This window comes from Macaca mulatta, chromosome 9 (assembly GCF_049350105.2).
Source record: "Macaca mulatta isolate MMU2019108-1 chromosome 9, T2T-MMU8v2.0, whole genome shotgun sequence".
Lineage (NCBI taxonomy): Eukaryota > Metazoa > Chordata > Mammalia > Primates > Cercopithecidae > Macaca > Macaca mulatta.
Genome location: NC_133414.1, coordinates 12,795,147 through 12,811,781, shown reverse-complemented (window position 1 = coordinate 12,811,781; position 16,635 = coordinate 12,795,147). Strand labels below are relative to the sequence as shown.

At 41.8% G+C, this 16,635-nt stretch overlaps 1 protein-coding gene across 50 annotated transcripts in view; it reads right to left on the bottom strand.

The window, feature by feature from the left end:
- CELF2 (CUGBP Elav-like family member 2) overlaps positions 1–16,635 on the bottom strand; it is a 538,967-nt gene that overhangs the window by 58,151 nt on the left and 464,181 nt on the right. For 43 of the 50 annotated variants that reach the window (XM_077945723.1, XM_028825957.2, XM_028825962.2 and 40 more), the window contains 3 exons: positions 11,866–11,945; positions 7,687–7,845; positions 3,377–3,440 (listed from right to left, as the gene is read on the bottom strand). In XM_077945723.1, the coding sequence (XP_077801849.1) occupies positions 3,377–3,440; positions 7,687–7,845; positions 11,866–11,945 (303 nt within the window). The remainder of the gene's footprint in view (positions 1–3,376; positions 3,441–7,686; positions 7,846–11,865; positions 11,946–16,635) is intronic. The other 7 variants (XM_028825981.2, XM_077945761.1, XM_077945755.1 and 4 more) reach the window with 1 other exon arrangement.

The following is a 16,635-nucleotide window of genomic DNA, read 5'->3' as shown; positions in this document are numbered from 1 at the left end:
AAAATCCAAGCTCTCAGCCCAAACTCAGACCCCAAGCTTCTGAGATTTCAGAAATTCACGGAACAAGTATCACTGCTGAGTGAGAAATGGACAAGTTTTTATTATAAATTTTAAGAGGGAAAATAAAAACCAACCAACTCCAAGGAGGCACAAAAAGTAGATATAAAAGCCGTCAGTTTATCAAGGTATGTTCCTAATCCATTTTCTGCTTCTAAATTCCGTATTTCGTAAAGGTTCTCTTTGCTAAAAACGATAAAGCACACCTTAAGTTATTTTTAGTTTGAGGAGAAAATGGTAAGAGTTTTTGGGAAAGAAAGTGTAGCTGACGTCTCATTCAATTTTATTGATGCAACTACTTAGGAACCAGTCGTCTCAAATTTCTCTTTCTTTTTTTTTTTTTTGGTTTTATTTTCTCCTGAAACTGAAAATGTTTTACCCATATAAATGTGGCATTTTACACTCTAGCTATAAACCTTATCTCCTCCAGGACACACCGGGATGCTCTGAGGGTTGTTCACAACAAAGTATTATTCGTTTCTGAAATCGGTTTTCGCTTTTTGGTGACAGTATTCCAGGCTGGATTGAATTTTAGATGCAGAGATCATTATTATATATACGTCCATGTAATACAGAAAAATTACATGTGAATTGTTGATGCGCCCACTCTAAGTAGGACACAGTATCAGTCACTCAGTAAGCACTGTAACATCAGGTGGTGTCTGGGATAAATAACCTCTTGGGTTTCTTCAATCCCACTACCATATGCTTTCTATTGTATTTGTTATGTTTTATGTTATACAAACTATCCCCAAATCCTCAACAACTCATTTGTAAAGATACTATCATTAGTTTAACATTCCTTTGGTCTATACATATTGCTGAAGTCATATTTCTTAATTTAAAAACCGGGCATTTAACTTAGGCTCCACTGGGGATTTATGTCTGTTGAGTTAGAAATCTATTCACTCATCCACTCGAGGACACTCATGAGCAGCTCTTAGAGGGGTGAGAGCTAAGTCTGCCGGCCACTGGGTCATGCTCTCCTGGAGCACCGAAGAGTATCCAGAGTATCCTGAAGCATCCAGGGAGGTGAGGGCAGAGGGAAGGAAGCAAAGGGCTCTGAGGGAGAGAGGTGCCCCTCTCACATTTGGGGGAGCTGGGAAAGCTTCTCCCAGGAAGGAACCTCTATCGCCCATTCACCATGATCACTCCGTAACAGGGGCACAGACTCATGGCAAGGGCAGAGGTAAGCCCCACTTCTGGGACAAGACAAGAGAGTAGGAGAGGCCATATAAACTTTTCTTCACTGGTGGAAAAAGTACTCCAAACCATAATACTTCAACTACGCAGGAAGAGGAGACCTGACGATCCCTATAAATGCAAGGTATCCTTCACTGAGCCCGACAGCTACACCTTGAAGACTGTGAATATTCCGAAGACTCTGAATACTCCACATGACGGTAGGGAATGGCCTGTCCAGCGTTTGATTTCCTAGCCTATGTGGACTTAGTGTGCTGAATTTCACACATTGAGGATTCAAGAAATTGATAATTCGGGAGGCTCAGAGCACATACGGATTGCCTTTAAATTAGCCATCTGCTCCTCGGCACCTTGTAAGGTGACTCCCAGATACCCTCAGTTTTCAAATGAGCACGCAGAGCGTGCAGGGGCTGGCATCCTGACCTGCGGCTGGTGCGGCACAGGCACACACATCCTAATGAAAGATGACAGGGCACGCTGTGCACCCGGGACACCACGCTCGGCAGCAGCCTCAGGACCCAGTGACCTTCTCTGCATAATTCTACTGTGGGAGTAGAAAAGCCTGAGGCCACCTCTAAGGAAAGCCCCTAATTTCAGATCCCGGGGAGTCCATACCATGCGAGAAAAGCAAATCTCCCATGGGCTGAAAGTGTGACAAATCTTAGCATTTATTTTCGAGCTTGCAATCAGGAGGTTTTCTCTTTTAAAACACAGAAAATCCCCTGAATATTTTACTTATCTCTCTCCAGCTCCTTTCATAGAATTAAAAATAAATTAACCATTCAATGTGATTCTTAGCTCCAAGGCCAGCTTCCCGAACCATATTCATAAAGACGCTGCTGAATGATTTAACTATCATTTCAAGTTATGTGTTATTTCTAATAATCCAAAAGCTATGTTACAACGGAACCAGGTGGCGGTGCCGATGGATTTAAAGCCCAACAATGAATTCAGTAGTGTTTTTACTGCGGGTCAAGGAAGACCGTCAGCTGATGAGTTTCCAGGAGCCGCGGGCCACAACGGCTGGGCTGCCAATCACACACCACACCCAGGGAGAGGCCCCCTTGCAAGTTTTTCCAGATTCATTCAAAGTGAAACAAGAAAAAACAAACAAACAAAACCCAAGGATACATATTTAAAAAAAGAAACAGCAGTATGGAAAAAAGGAGTTTTCATGGTGACAAAGAAAAAATGCTTCGTTCTGCACATGCAGGTTTCATTGCACTGATTCAGGGCGTCCTTGGTTAAAACAAACCATGCTTGGTTCTAATATGCCAAAAACCTGTTCTTCTCCTTGCCCTCTCCCCCCACCTTTTTGGAATGAAACAAGGAAAAGGCTCTCTGACCATTCCTCACGGCAGGTTAATGGGCACCTGTGTTCTGATTTATTGCACTTGCTGCCTTCCCTGGCCTCATGTTAGGTAGGGAAATCGGCACGGAAGGTGGCACGGCAGGAGTGACCTTTCGCTAATCACCGCACCTCAGTTACTACTGGCGCAGCTCATTAGAAGAAGGAATCCTTCAACGAGCTGGCTTTCAAATGCAGTCACACTTTGATTTTCTCGAGAACAAAGATTCTACTTTCACATAAAAGCTTCTGATGCACGATTCTGTCAAATGGGGCACTACAGTAAAAAAGCCACCCTGTTAATTGTCTGTCGTTATCAAGGGGCTGCAAACCGCATCAAAGATAGGCCTGCAATCCTGGGTTTCATTACAGAGGTCAGAACATTTTTATTGACTGTCTGTTATTAAAATTTTAGAGGGGTGTCAATCATTTGGCTGCCCTAGATATAGGAATCTGGATGGAAAGCCCCCAGTAATCAATCTTATTTATAAAAACAACAAATGACTAGTCATTTGTTGATATAGATGCCAAGCAGGATTTCTCAGCCCCTTCATTCTTAGCTGTCATGCACAGTGAAGGTGGGTGGGTAATCTAAGAGGTAGCAGAGACACTTCAGAGCAGGCGGTTCTAACGTTAACACCAGACAGAAAGCTAACAAGTCTGATCACCATTCTTGGTTCTCTTCCCCTGCTTCTTCTTTGTCCTTGGAACCAACCCCAAATTCTGACAATGGCATAGTCAAAAAGAGAGGCGTGCTTCCTGACTTACCTGCCATCTGTTGAATGCCGCTGAACGCACCCAGGTTGCTGGAGGAGGTGGCCTGCTGCAGGAGCTGCGGATGAATGCACAAGGACAAAGTCAGGGCTAGGTGGAGAAGGTGAGAGCAAAGTAACTCCCTCATTAAACTGGGGACAAATTCAGTTTACTTTGCATTTACGGGGTTGGCTGCTATTGCCTATTGATGGACTGAAGGTCCCCAGAGCTGGGGCTGTAAATCCATATTCATGTCTAATCTCTATTAAGAAACACAGACACTGGGGAAACTCACTAACACTGCTGTCTTAAAACAATTAATCAATTTACTCTTTTTAACAACCAGGTGTTAAATCTATTGAAACCAACATAGCGTGACTAATTATTTCTCTCTGTAGTCTAGCAGTTACCATAACTCATCTCTGTCAATCAGGGTCCATTCCCTCCCTCTCTTCTACTTTCCAGCACCGTTCAGCTTTCTTCATCCTTCATCAGAAGCACATGGGTTCACTGACTTTATGTGGGCACATGGTGCCCACATAAAGATCATCATGGTAACTACGAACACGAATGCATCTATTCACAGCTGTACAGCTGCAGCCACCACTACATGACCAAGCAAATGGGCAGCCGTTTTAAAAGGCCTCGCTGCAGAGTGAAACATACAGCTCGTCAAAACTTAGAACTATCTGGTGCTATGTGCGTCGAAGTCACGCACTGTAAATGTCAATCTTCAAAAACATTAATATACCTGCGAGGAAGTCTGCATTTTCCACTAGTGCTTTCAGGGCTGCATTTTTCCTGCCATGCGGAATGAGTAGGTGCCATGAGATAAAGGCATGGAGCCCCTGGGGTGCTGCTGGACTTGTCCAACTCAGCTGAACCGCAGGTTAACTTAGGTGAAAGACTGAGTGTTGTGCTGAACTTACGGATCTGCTTTTTGGTAAGGTAGACCAGTACAGATACAGTTAGCAGTGGCGCCAAGCATACAGTAATCTCCTATATTCAAATGTACATGGATACCAGAAACACAGATTTACCACATTTATTACTGAAATATTGTTGTCAAACTATGTACTTAGAAAGAACAAGATTAATTCACTATTTTAAAAACAGCTTTCAGAGCCAGGTGTGGTGGCGCACATCTGTAATCTCAGGACTTTGGGAGGCCAAGATGGGGGGGATCACTTGAGGTTAGGAGTTCGAGACTAGCCTGGCCAACATGGTGAAACCCCCATCTCCAGTTAAATTACAAAAATTAGCCAGGTGTGGTTGCACATGCCTGTAATCTCAGCTTCTTAGGAGGCTGAGGCATGAGAATTGCTTGAGCCTGGGAGACGGAGGCTGCAGTGAGCAGAGATGGTGCCACAGCACTCCAACCTGGGCAACAGAGCGAGACTCTGTCTCAAAAAAAAAAAAAAAAAAGCTTTCAGAATTGATTTGAGGCTCTGTGAAACAAGCTAGAACACTGTTCCTCTGGGGAAGTCCAGGTCTTTCCAGTTTGATACGAAAAACCCTACACATGGATATGGCTTGAAAATGGATCCTAATTGAGGTAACAGCACCAAGCAGTGTGGAATTATCAGTAGCTGATTCCAGCAGTCCCTAACCTTTTTGGCACCAGAGACAAGTTTCATGGAAGACAATTTTCCCACAGACCAGGGGTTGAGGGGAAGGTTTTGAGATGAAACTGCTCCACCTCAGCTCATCGGGCATTAGATTCTCATAAGGAGCATGCAACCTAGACCCCTTGGCATGTGTACTTTAGAACGGTTTCGTGCTCCTAGGAGATTCTGAGGCTGCTGCTGACCTGATGGGAGGTGGGACTCAGGCAGTAATGCTCACTTGCCTGCCGCTCCCCTCCTGCTGGGCAGTCCGGTTCCTAACAGGCTGTGGACTGGTACCGGTACTCAGCCCAGGGGTTGGGGACCCTTGGCTGATTCAACTCAAGCCTCAGGTACAATGATATTACGGGACTTCATACTATCAGGTACTAAAACCAAGAAAAGTCTGTGTTGAGTCATTCCTCTCCATTCCTTGCCCACACACATACTCTCACACACACAGAAAGAGGAAGAGAGCGGGGAAGAGGGGGTGGGAAAAGCTAGGGACTGTCCACTGTAATAGTAAGGCCTTATTTTGGTTTCATCTGTTGGGTTTCTCATTCTCTTGCACTTATCAACTCCAACGTCCTCCTCATATTCAATGTTTTGAAATTTTAAAAATTAAGCTAGCCTTGAAGATGTTTAGAGGAGTTAAAAACACTTATTGAGGTAAGTGGAAATACCTGGAGTGTCATTAAACCACCACCCAGGATTACTGCCATGGATAACCAACCTCTGGTGAGCCAGGGTCAGCATCTACCACTCAAGGTAGCTAAGGGCTCTTTGAGAGAAAGGGCTTTTCAGCTGAAAGGGAGTAGAACAAACATGGCCAAGAAAGAATCACCCGTGGCAGAGGGAAACGTAGTGAGAGCTTCTAACAACATGTTTCTATAAATGAAGCTGAGATTTACTCTCCTTCACGTACACAAACAATTTGCAGATGCGGTCCCAGAAACATGTGCCAGAGATTTCTGTGAGCCGTGGGGGCACAGGGGATGTGCTAGAAGACAGAGTGGACATGTGTCTCAGTAATGGTGGATGGGGGAAGCCGGACTCTTAGAAAGTACAGGAAGGTGAATGAGCATGATGTCAGCCTCGGACAAAAATTCTAGTACACAGAATCGTCTATGAGCATCTGAGCAACACACATTTGTGGAAAACAAATGTCAAGCTAGACTCATTTCTTTTTTAAAAGCAATTTTTAGACTGATAAGTCAAGAAAAAAATGGCAGAGCAAATACAGATTTTAGCAAGACAGCTGACAAAATCTCTCATGGTATCTTCATGGACAAGGTAGAGAAATGGACAGAAAGTGATGGGAACTTGAGCCAACGCTTTTGCTAACAGCACAGAGGAAGACAGGAAAAGGTTGCTTCTCATTCATTCATCAAATATGGACTGAAGAGTTATTATATACCAAACCCCACTGGGCACTGGGGGTGGGGCAGCTAAAAAGATGAAGGTGACCCACGGCAGCACCCAGAGTCCTCAAAGAGGCGGTATGGCCAGCCAGCGGGACACGCAGGGCTGAAGCCCCATCGGCCACTAGCAGCTGGTTGATTCTGGGTGGTGGTATGTAACGTCTTTGAGTCTCCCTTTCCTCATCTGTCCTACAAGCTGGATAATCTCACCTTCCAAGGTGGAATAGGGAGGATAATTTGATGCAATAGCACAACTTCTGCTACAAAGTAAAGCTAATGGGTGACAGGATCCCAAGAGGGATAGTTAAAATGTAAAATGACAGAATGAGGACCCAATACATGTAGGGTACACACACACACACACACACACACACACACACACACACACACACACACACACACACAGACCCTCTCTAAGGCTGGAATAAAAGGCCCAAACCCATAATATGAAATTATATTAATAAATGTGAAGTCCAACACTTATGTTCCAAAGCAGAAAAATGGGGTAGAAGAGCACAATTTAGCAGTAATTCAAATAAAAATAAAATCTTTAGAGTACTGGCTGCCTTCCAGCCCGCATCTGCCATGGTTACTACAAATGCTGCTCTCAAGCTCCAGTCAGACGCCCTCAAGTCCACACTAGGGGTTACTACTCTGTCCTGGTCAGATCTCGCTGTGGGGACTGTCTTAAATTCTGGTCACTGTGTTTCAATAAAGACACCGACAAAGTGAAACGGAGAGCATGAGTAAACAACCAGAAAGCTCAAGTTCAGACACCATGAGATGTTAGGAATGGCTGAAAGAACTGGGTCTGTTGGGGCTTGAAATAATAGAATTTTGTTGGTTTCAAATAGATGAAGTAAGAAACACTTGATTTCATCAACCCGGTTCCACTGCAAAAAGCCAGGATCGTGGAACAGAAGTTCTGGGAGATTTCACCTGACGTCCTGCTGCGGCAGACCCTGACCTGACAAGGATGCGCCCGCCAGCCTAGTGGCCTCCCTCTCGTGACATCATCAGCTGCATACCTTCTAACTCGGGGCGTTGGGGTACCTTTCAAACACGGGTTAGAAGTTTAACCTGTGGGACTTTGCCCAGCCTACATCAGGCAGGAATTCAATTAGTCCTGTTCTTAACAGAATCATTCTAACTTGGAAAAATATCCTGCATAAATGCTGATTTCAGTAATTCCCCGAGATTGAAAATGTACTGAAAATGAATGCCTCAGCACAGGGAGGGGAAAAGTCAGTTTGCAGAGTTTCCGCGGGTGAGGACCACACTGGCATTGCCCAGCACTTACCGCCAGATACTGCGGGGTCAGTCCACCCAGCCCCGTCAGGTTCCCCCAGGTGGCAGTGTTGAGCTGCTGCATCTGCTGAGCGAGCTGCTGCTGGAGGCGCCTTTGCTCTTTGTCCTTCTGAGTGTCAGCAAACTTCACCACGATAGGTGAAGAGCAGCCCTGTGGTCAGACACATTGGAAAGTGGAGAGGGGGTTACAGGCTGGCGGAATCCGCTCACGACACTCAGCACCGGAGCTACCTTTCTGCACTAGGCTGGAGCACATGGAATGGGCTGAAATGGTTTAAAATGGTTTGATATTCCTCCTTCTTCTCTGAATAGTACCATCAACAGAAAATTCCAGATACTGCCAGTAGTTTCTTTGGGGGATCTGGTGGTCGGTGAAGTCACTTGCTTTCTTGCTCTGATTAGAAACTGCCTCTCCTTCTCTCTTCCTGTGTCTTCCTTCAACCTTGCAGGACCCTCCTTACCGACAACAGACCCTTCCAAGGTTCTTTAATTGAGCTTCACGGTTTGCTCGTCTTAAAGACAGACTTGGCTTTGTGTGTCTGCCCGTGTCCACAGATGGATAGAGGACAAAGGGGACAATCTGTAATGGGAATGGCCACGTCTCTCATTCATTTATCTTTTACTCTTTCCCATTTTCAGTTATGTACCTGTGAACTTTGGGATTGTGAAAATCCTAGCGACCCAGCAATCATAGGGAGAAGGGCTTCCTTTTAGTTATGTGGATGAGGGCAGGAGATATTCAGAGAACACAGGCATTCTCCAAAGTAACCGTTCACGTTTCCAGAGAGGCCTCTTCCCTCAGCACAACTGCTCTACCCTCTACCCGCCATCCCTGGAGCTGGTGCAAACCCAAAAAACAGAAGCACATTCTAGCCAAAGGAGATAGACCGTGAACAGCAGATGGAGGAGTCCACTTGGCTTCTTTCTCTAATGAACCTCACCATTCTAGCAGCTTCTTTCAGTTTTAATTTCCTTTAAAAGGCAAGGAGTAGGGGTAGTGAGAAAGAAATGGCCAAAGGTCACAGAGTTCACTTCTGAGCTAGATAAAATCATCAGGGATAATAAGGGCCTAACACTCCAAGCACGAAGGCCTCCTTTCCAAAGCACCTTTGCAACATTTGCCACTTGGTAAGTAACTCAGCAGAAGTCTCCACCTCCTTCCCCAGCCTCTTCTTCTCCTTTGTGTGGCTTGCCTACACATTTCATCACAATTAAAGCTGTTCAATTTTGCTGAGGTATAAAGAAGTAATTCTACCCAAGTGATTAAAATAAAAACTTTTATTGAAACTCAGCATGATAATAGACCTCTCTCCTCTCTCTCTCTCCTCTCAGAAATGTTATATTCCTATTTAAATGAGATTCTCTGTTCCATTCCCTTTGGGTCATGTTGCTCTTTTCTGGAAAACAAACGCATTTATTTTTTTCCTTATCACCTTGAGTAGTTATTGGGGTGCAGTTCTGAATACATGAGGATATCATGTCTGTTAATAAAAAAAGTGAGAAAAATGAGATGAATATGTCAGTGTTAAACTTCCAGCCTATTGGTCTTCAGCTCTGGTAGGCCGAGTCATGGTACAGAATGTTAAATGTCAGCAAATTGCACAAAAATAGTATTTCCATCGTTTAAAAAAAATTTGTAATTCATTTTTCTGTATCTGTTCCATGTTTCAGTACTTCACTTAAAAGAGAGCAACATACTTTGAAGATTACGTAGACGGGGGTTTTGCATGGAAAAGGGCTGTCATTGTTCCATCAAATTTGTTCCATAACAAATTATAGCATCTCTCCTAACAGAACATCTATTTTTTCTTCCTTAAACAGTAAAAAATGATATAAAAGCAGAAAATTAGGCCAATGATTATAGCTTAAAAAATAATTTTTTAAACCATGAAACACAGGGCAGGGATAGAGTGAAGGCAAGTGGAGAAATAAAAGGCACGATATAAAATTAATTGTTTTTAAGACCTTGTTCTTTCAACATTCACGTCATTGTGAATTAGGTAATACATCTTGGTTAAAGATACATGCCAGAGTCCTGGAAATAATGTAATTAGCTAAAAAATAAACAACGTTAGTCAAACAATTATAATGTGACTGCATAATGTATAACCTCCTATTTAAATGCCAATTAAAAAAAAAACTAAACAAGAAATTTAAGTGTCAGAGGGCTCCTCTGTGTAAGCATGAATGTCTGGTTTTAAAACAAGTACACCAAATTTGGTTTTTAAATAATAGAGATATTAATAATAAAGGATCAAGGGCTTAGGAATAAATATGCCCCAGTGGTCAAACCAACTCTTTCCATGATGGGAACCTACTGTTTCTCAGCCTGGTTCATGCCCAGTTCTGCTTTATGGTTCTGAGTCCTCCTCCTACAGGAACACAGGGTTACATGGTCTCCCGTGGGTTCTCCGTGGCTCTCTGAGCATTACTGGGGGGCTCCAAGGGAAGGGATGGGGATCACAATGGTTCTAACAGAAACACTGAAGAATTGAGGTTCCAAATTATCTCAGGTAAGACCAACTTGGGTACAAATCACTAAATTACAAGAAATAAAAATAAGAATGAAACGCGTAATGGAAGATAAATACAAGTAAAGACTTTTTTTTTTTTTTTTTTTTGCTTCTAACAGCACTTTCATTTTAATCTTCAAACTGAATTGAAGATTAAAATGTGGCTGGAAATCAGGCTAATCCACAGGAATGGAGCAGCCTCGGTAACAGAAAGAGGGAAGCAAAACATCATCACATGTGTAACTGCGTGTCAGACAAGATTAGCCTCCTAGACATTCCAAATCCTGCTCATTATCTCCTATCATGCCCGATTTTCACCTGAGCTTGCCGTCAGGTAGGGGGTTGTGAGTGTCTTAAAAATGCATTGCACTGAAAGGAAAACACAGTGATTATATAAGATATGTTAGGAATATCAAAGTCAAGATCAATGTTCGAAAAAGACAATAGGCTTTGCAATGCTGGTATCACAAGTCAGAAAAGTACAGTAAACACTGAATGACAATGCCATGCACACTCCTTCCCCCCTCTGCACCCACCTTTCGATTCACTATAAAAGAGTTGCCACAAAACATGACGTATAATGATCACTTAGCTCCCAGCATGCTTTGGGAGAGGCAGCATTGCAAAAAAACAAACAAAAACAAACAAAAAATAAAACCCCAAGAAAATGGGGGGGGGGGGAAACAGAAGCTCAATCAAGAAAAAAGTTTTTTGCATATTAAATAAAATTGAAAATATTCTTTTTTCAAAATGTGAAAACATGGCTTCAGATAACACAAGGCCACCTCCAGAAAAGATCACCCATACACAAAGATACAGTATACATAATACAGCAGAACATGCACTCCCAAATGATTCTATCAGACAATACAGAAGAAGTAACGGCATATCACTCTTGGAATGCTTTTGTGCAAAATTCTGAAAGGCCATGACCCAAATCACAGACTAAAAGTACAGAGCCATCTATCTAGGTTCGTAGGTGTACATCCACACCAGGGTATTCACCTTCTCCTAAAGCCATGATCTCTCATTAGGAGACCACATTTGAGCCTTTATTACGTTTCTTTGTTATTGCTCTCTTTTTTTTTTTTTTTTAGGAAGGAGACAAATCCTATTTTCCAAATTTGCATTTTCAATGTTAAATGCAGTGGGATAAATATTAACTTTCTCCAACAATCTTGATGTAAAACCACAAGGCGGTTTGACTAGATGGAAGATAACTTGACCCTGTATAAAAGAACGAACCCTGGGACTTAGCACAGGGCAAGCAGTAATTTGGGGTGGGAGGCTGTTACTGTTTCATCCACACCGACCCTGGCGTGGGGAATGTATTTGATCCTTTAGGTCCGGAATGACACTTGGCTTCAAGTGCTCACAATTTTACATCGCAGGACCCGTGCCACTGCAATAAAAGGCTCAAAAGAAATAACTGGAGAGCAAGTGGAAGGTTTTACTAAATGCATTTCAAGTCATTAGGGGAAAAATGCATAGAGAAAGAGAGAGAGAGGAGGAGAGAATGAGAATGAATGAATGAAAACTGAGATGGTGAAAGTTTACATCTGTGATTGTCATGTGAACAATCCACACAGGAGAGAATTGCTTTACCATTCCCCATCATTTGCACAAAGAAAACAAAGAAAGGGCAGATGATACAGTACCTCCATGGTCTGAGACTGATGCATGGCTTTGATTGCATTCTGTGCCATTGCCCTTGTAGAAAATGTGACAAACGCACAGCCTGTGGGAAACAAGGGGACAGGGAGCAGGAAAGACAAAAAACAACAAGACAAAAGGGTTGGACGCTTGTTAAACCAACACAGTCTACGAGAACTGCCACAAGACGACACTGTTCTCAGTAGTACATAAAAATAAAACAACTTCTCTCTTTGGTTTTATCTTATTTTGCTTTTTATTCACAGTGCTGACTTGCTAATCTGACCAAAGCAGAAAGATTTATTTATTTATTAGTTTATTTTTTAAATGGAAACTAGGGGAGGAAGTTGGGTACTGTTTTTAGCCACAGGGTTTGAAATCAGCAAGATCTAGTTTGCATTTTCTAAAATAAAAAGTTGCTATTTTCCATTTTCTCCTTGACTGGTGATCTTTACTGAGGGCATCCACACATGAAGGCTTTGTATTTCAAATTTTATCATTGATTTTTGAAGGGGCAAATAAGAAAATCCTCACACCAAGGGCAAATTAGCAAATAAATTTCAAGAGCTCAAAATGTCAGCAAACAAATGTATCTAAATCCCTTCCAGGTAGTTAAAAAAAAAAAAAATATATATATATATATATGTATGTATAAATAGAAATTGTTGCTATGCAAATACAAACATACCAAATCTGTTACAAACTATTTAGTAATTTTTAATTTTAATAAAAACAAATGCTCCATTACTCTGAGAATATTCAATACTGCTATAAAATGTAAAAAATGTGCATTGTCATTTATTTGCATAAAATCTTCAAGACTTTTGAGACTTGTCAATTTCTGAAACGTATCAAAGATTTGACCTTAAGTCTAACATACACTAGACAATGTACATTTCTCTGAATATCTGCCGGAAGACCAGTGAAACTTTCTGTGCCTATTTTTTCTTGTGCTGTAAAAGAACTAGACTCTGTAGTGCCTGTTCCTGCTTCTTGTACCAGCCTTGGCCACCATGCAGGTCACTGCTTCAACTACATGGCTCATTGCCCTTTTCACTAATAAAAACAGTGCCTTCTCAAATTTACATTTTATTCATCATGCACCCTTGGGCTTCTTAGAGAAAAAGACTGTGAAATTAATGCAGATTCAGGCTGATTTTATAATAAAACCACAGCACACTAAAAGGTTAGCTAAAGCAACAGACTTATTTCACTTATGATCTCTAATGACTTTAAAAGTGCATTGATTTTCAGCTTCTTCAGCCTTGCACAGTTTGAACTTAGGTATCAGAGAATAATTCAGTGTTCCACTCAATTTCCTCAAAACATTATTATTACTACTTAAAAGATTTCCAAATGAAGCAGATCTAAACACTGAGAGGCTAAAGTCTATTGTCATTTCAGAGTGAATGCATGAAAAGCAGAATTCTGGCATCAACAATGCGAGATTGTTGCCCCTGTGGCCAATAAGCAAAATAGAACATTCTGCATTCAAACAACCAGCAGATTGTTTGGTTTATGTAAATCAATTTGTGAGCCATAAAATATAGTTTCTTCTTTTGCTCTGCACGAGTACCTGGTGAGATTATCAAGTCAATACTGTAGTGGCACCTTTTAATCAAACAGCAATAAGAGAAAGCAATGCCTGCCTGTTATCCCCAAAGCACAACGACATCCAGTCATGAAAATAAGTCAATGCATTTTTTTTTTTTTGCATCATGCTATAATTTTTAATACACAAAAACTCGGAGTACATGAGAAACTCATCTCACATTCGCCTCCTGGCTAAGCTGGCTTGAAGAAGCCGGAATGAAGTCCAGCTCACGGTGAATGCCGTGCTGTCTCGTGGTTCTCTGACAGCACGGCAGCAGATGAAGCTCACTATCTGAACACTCTAGCTGTACTAAGACTGACTGTAGCTTTTGTCATCAATAAAAGCAATTTGGTGGCCTTCTCTAAGGCAGCTAGATGATGTAAGTGTGGGACAGAGGACAGGACCTCCACTGGCTTCCATACTGATGCTGAGCTCTGAGATGATCCAAATTTACCATCTGTTTCCAAGTAACATCTCTTCAGAAGCATTTTCATCATCCCTGGCGTTATTAACAGAGGAAATAACACTAAGAGATTTTTATTTTTCCACTTCTTGTCTTGAAACTACAATGGAGGAAAAGGCAAATCATCTACTGGAGATAGATTTGAAACCAAGCGGAGGCTGGGCTAATTCTGTTTTTAATAGTCAGGAAGATTGCTGCATTCACTTCATTTGCTCTTATTATCCAGTACCATGTGCCAAGCTGACAGTTTCCAAATGGAGGGTAAAAATGCGTAAGAAACATGTAAAATGTCAACAAAAATCAATAAGGCACAGTTTATGCATTTGCCACAATTTCATATATGCAGAACTTTTTAAAGTAACTTAGTGAGAAAGATACAGCAATAATCAGGCCTCAGAAGTATTACCAATAGAACAATACAATTCTGTTTCTATAAACTCAAATCATTGCCCTTTCCTCTAACAACCATGCAATTAAAAGCCTGACTGATGCTTCCAATGATACAATCCTTATCCCACCCAAAAAAATGGTCTGACACATCTGAGGACTTCTTTAACCTTTTAATTCTATTGGCAGTGGTGCAGTAAGAGAGAAGCTGTCTCCTTAGGGGTTTCTGTCAAGTTCTGCATTGTGTGCTGTGTTCAATTACTTGAGAAAAAAATCATGGTGTCATTTATAAAGTGGGAGTGCCTGTTGAAAAATGTCACTCTGTGTCACTCTGGATGAAGTCAAGCAACTTCAGAGTCAACTATTTCTTGCAATGGTAGCTTGTTAACCATTGCCATTTCTCTAAAACAGGAGGTCTCGGTAAGTCCTATGGATAGATTTTAGTTTTCATTTCAACATCACTAAAAACACACAGGTGGCTTTAGGATTAGGCCTCCAATGTATGGGTTTATACTAACACAGCATCACATAAGTCCCTACCATTAAGACTGGCTGCTGGCTTTTCCTCTCAAGCCAACCAGAAGGCTTTCCGTTGGACAGAAATAACTTGGGTTGTAACTATCCCCTTTCTACTAAAAATGAGCTTCTGGGTGCAGTGGTGTTCACTGGGTCTTTACAGGACAAATGCTCCGATCCTGTAGGATCAGCCCTTAACTCTTCTAGACTGGTCAATGTCAGGTCTCAGCAATCAGCTCTCTGGCTACTGACCAAAATGCCGGAAAAACAAGGCTGGGGGAAAAATACACATGTATCAAAATAATGAAGCCATACTTCTTTCTTTTTTGGGTGGGGAGGGAGTTTTGGTAAGACAACATGTATATTACTGTCTGAAAACCTCCACGTATATAGTAGCAAAAAAATCCAACTGTAAATGTGGCCAACCTGCAATTTTACCTTTGCAATTATTTATTATCTCTACTTTCAGAATGTTAGGGGTTGCTAACAGAAATGAAAGGAGCTGCATTCCTCTCATTTCAGTGAGGTTACTTTCTTGCTGCTAAAACAGATAAATGATTGACTGGGGAAAGGTTTCTCAAAGTAATTTCCTCCTACAGACAAGATCTAAGGAAAGCACGTAGCCCTGTCACAGAGAAGATTTTGGAACACATCTATTACACTTGTCATTTCAATTGAAAGGATATCTTAACTCAGGTGTTCCACCTTTTTTTTCCTCAGCTGCAAGAGAATTCAGAACTAGATGAATTCTTGCTCTGCACCAAAAAAAAAAAAAAAAAAAAAAAAAAAAAAAGAAAAAGTACAGGCACTTTTAAAAGCATGAACAATGCCAGTGCCTTTTGCTTTTGTTACTTCTTTGAAAGAGTACGTGTAGCGCCCACTATACTTGAAGTGAAAGAAGTATAACTTAACTTGTGTAGGACGAAGGAGATTTTAACCTATGGAAAACTTCTTTAGAAGTCCCTAGTCAACCAAAGAAAGATCTTAATGCAGCCAATCTTCCTTGTATCTTTTTAGCAGTGGCAACATTAAACATACGCTATCAATATAATATTGGGGCCTAAGAATTAATACTCTGATGCGCCATCCCTGATGGTGGGTTACTTTATTTAAAACTGGCACAGAGACACCACTCATTTATGGCATGCGAGGCTGGGTACAGACTAGGACCTACTTCAGAGCCGGCAAAACCTCATCCCTGAGATAAGATAGGAAGTCTGTATTTGGAACAAGATGGCAAATGCAGTCAGGAGTCAAGGGGGCCATGTCGCCAAAGTTCCTACACATCTGAATGTTTAGGTACTGTGTGGGCAGAGCTAAAATGTGTGAAAACGGACTCATTTCTGTGTACATGGTTGTTGTTGTTGTTTTGAGACAGCATCTCGCTGTGTTTGCCCAGGCGGGTCTTGAACTCCCAGGCTCAAGTGGTCCTCCTGCGTCAGCCTCCCAAGCACTGTGTACATGTTGTAATAGTCAAAAGCCCATCCCTGTATTCTGATCAGATATGACAAAAACAAATGAGGATTTAATAGCTAAATCCAGTCTGTACTTGCCAACATCCCTGAAAATATTGCCAATTCATTTGTCAAGGGTTTTGGCAGGGGAATGTTGGAACACCATAAACACAGCTGGAATATTCTTAAACAAGCAGAAAGTTACCTTAAATGGCAGTGAAGATTTGCCTACAGTTTGTGGGGGGTAGGGGGGGGAATGAAATAAACTCCTTTACTGTCTCTGGGTTACAGATATTCAACTGCCACAGTGCACAAAACCCTGTACCTAAATAGCCCAGGCTGACTGTGGGATTGTGGGTAA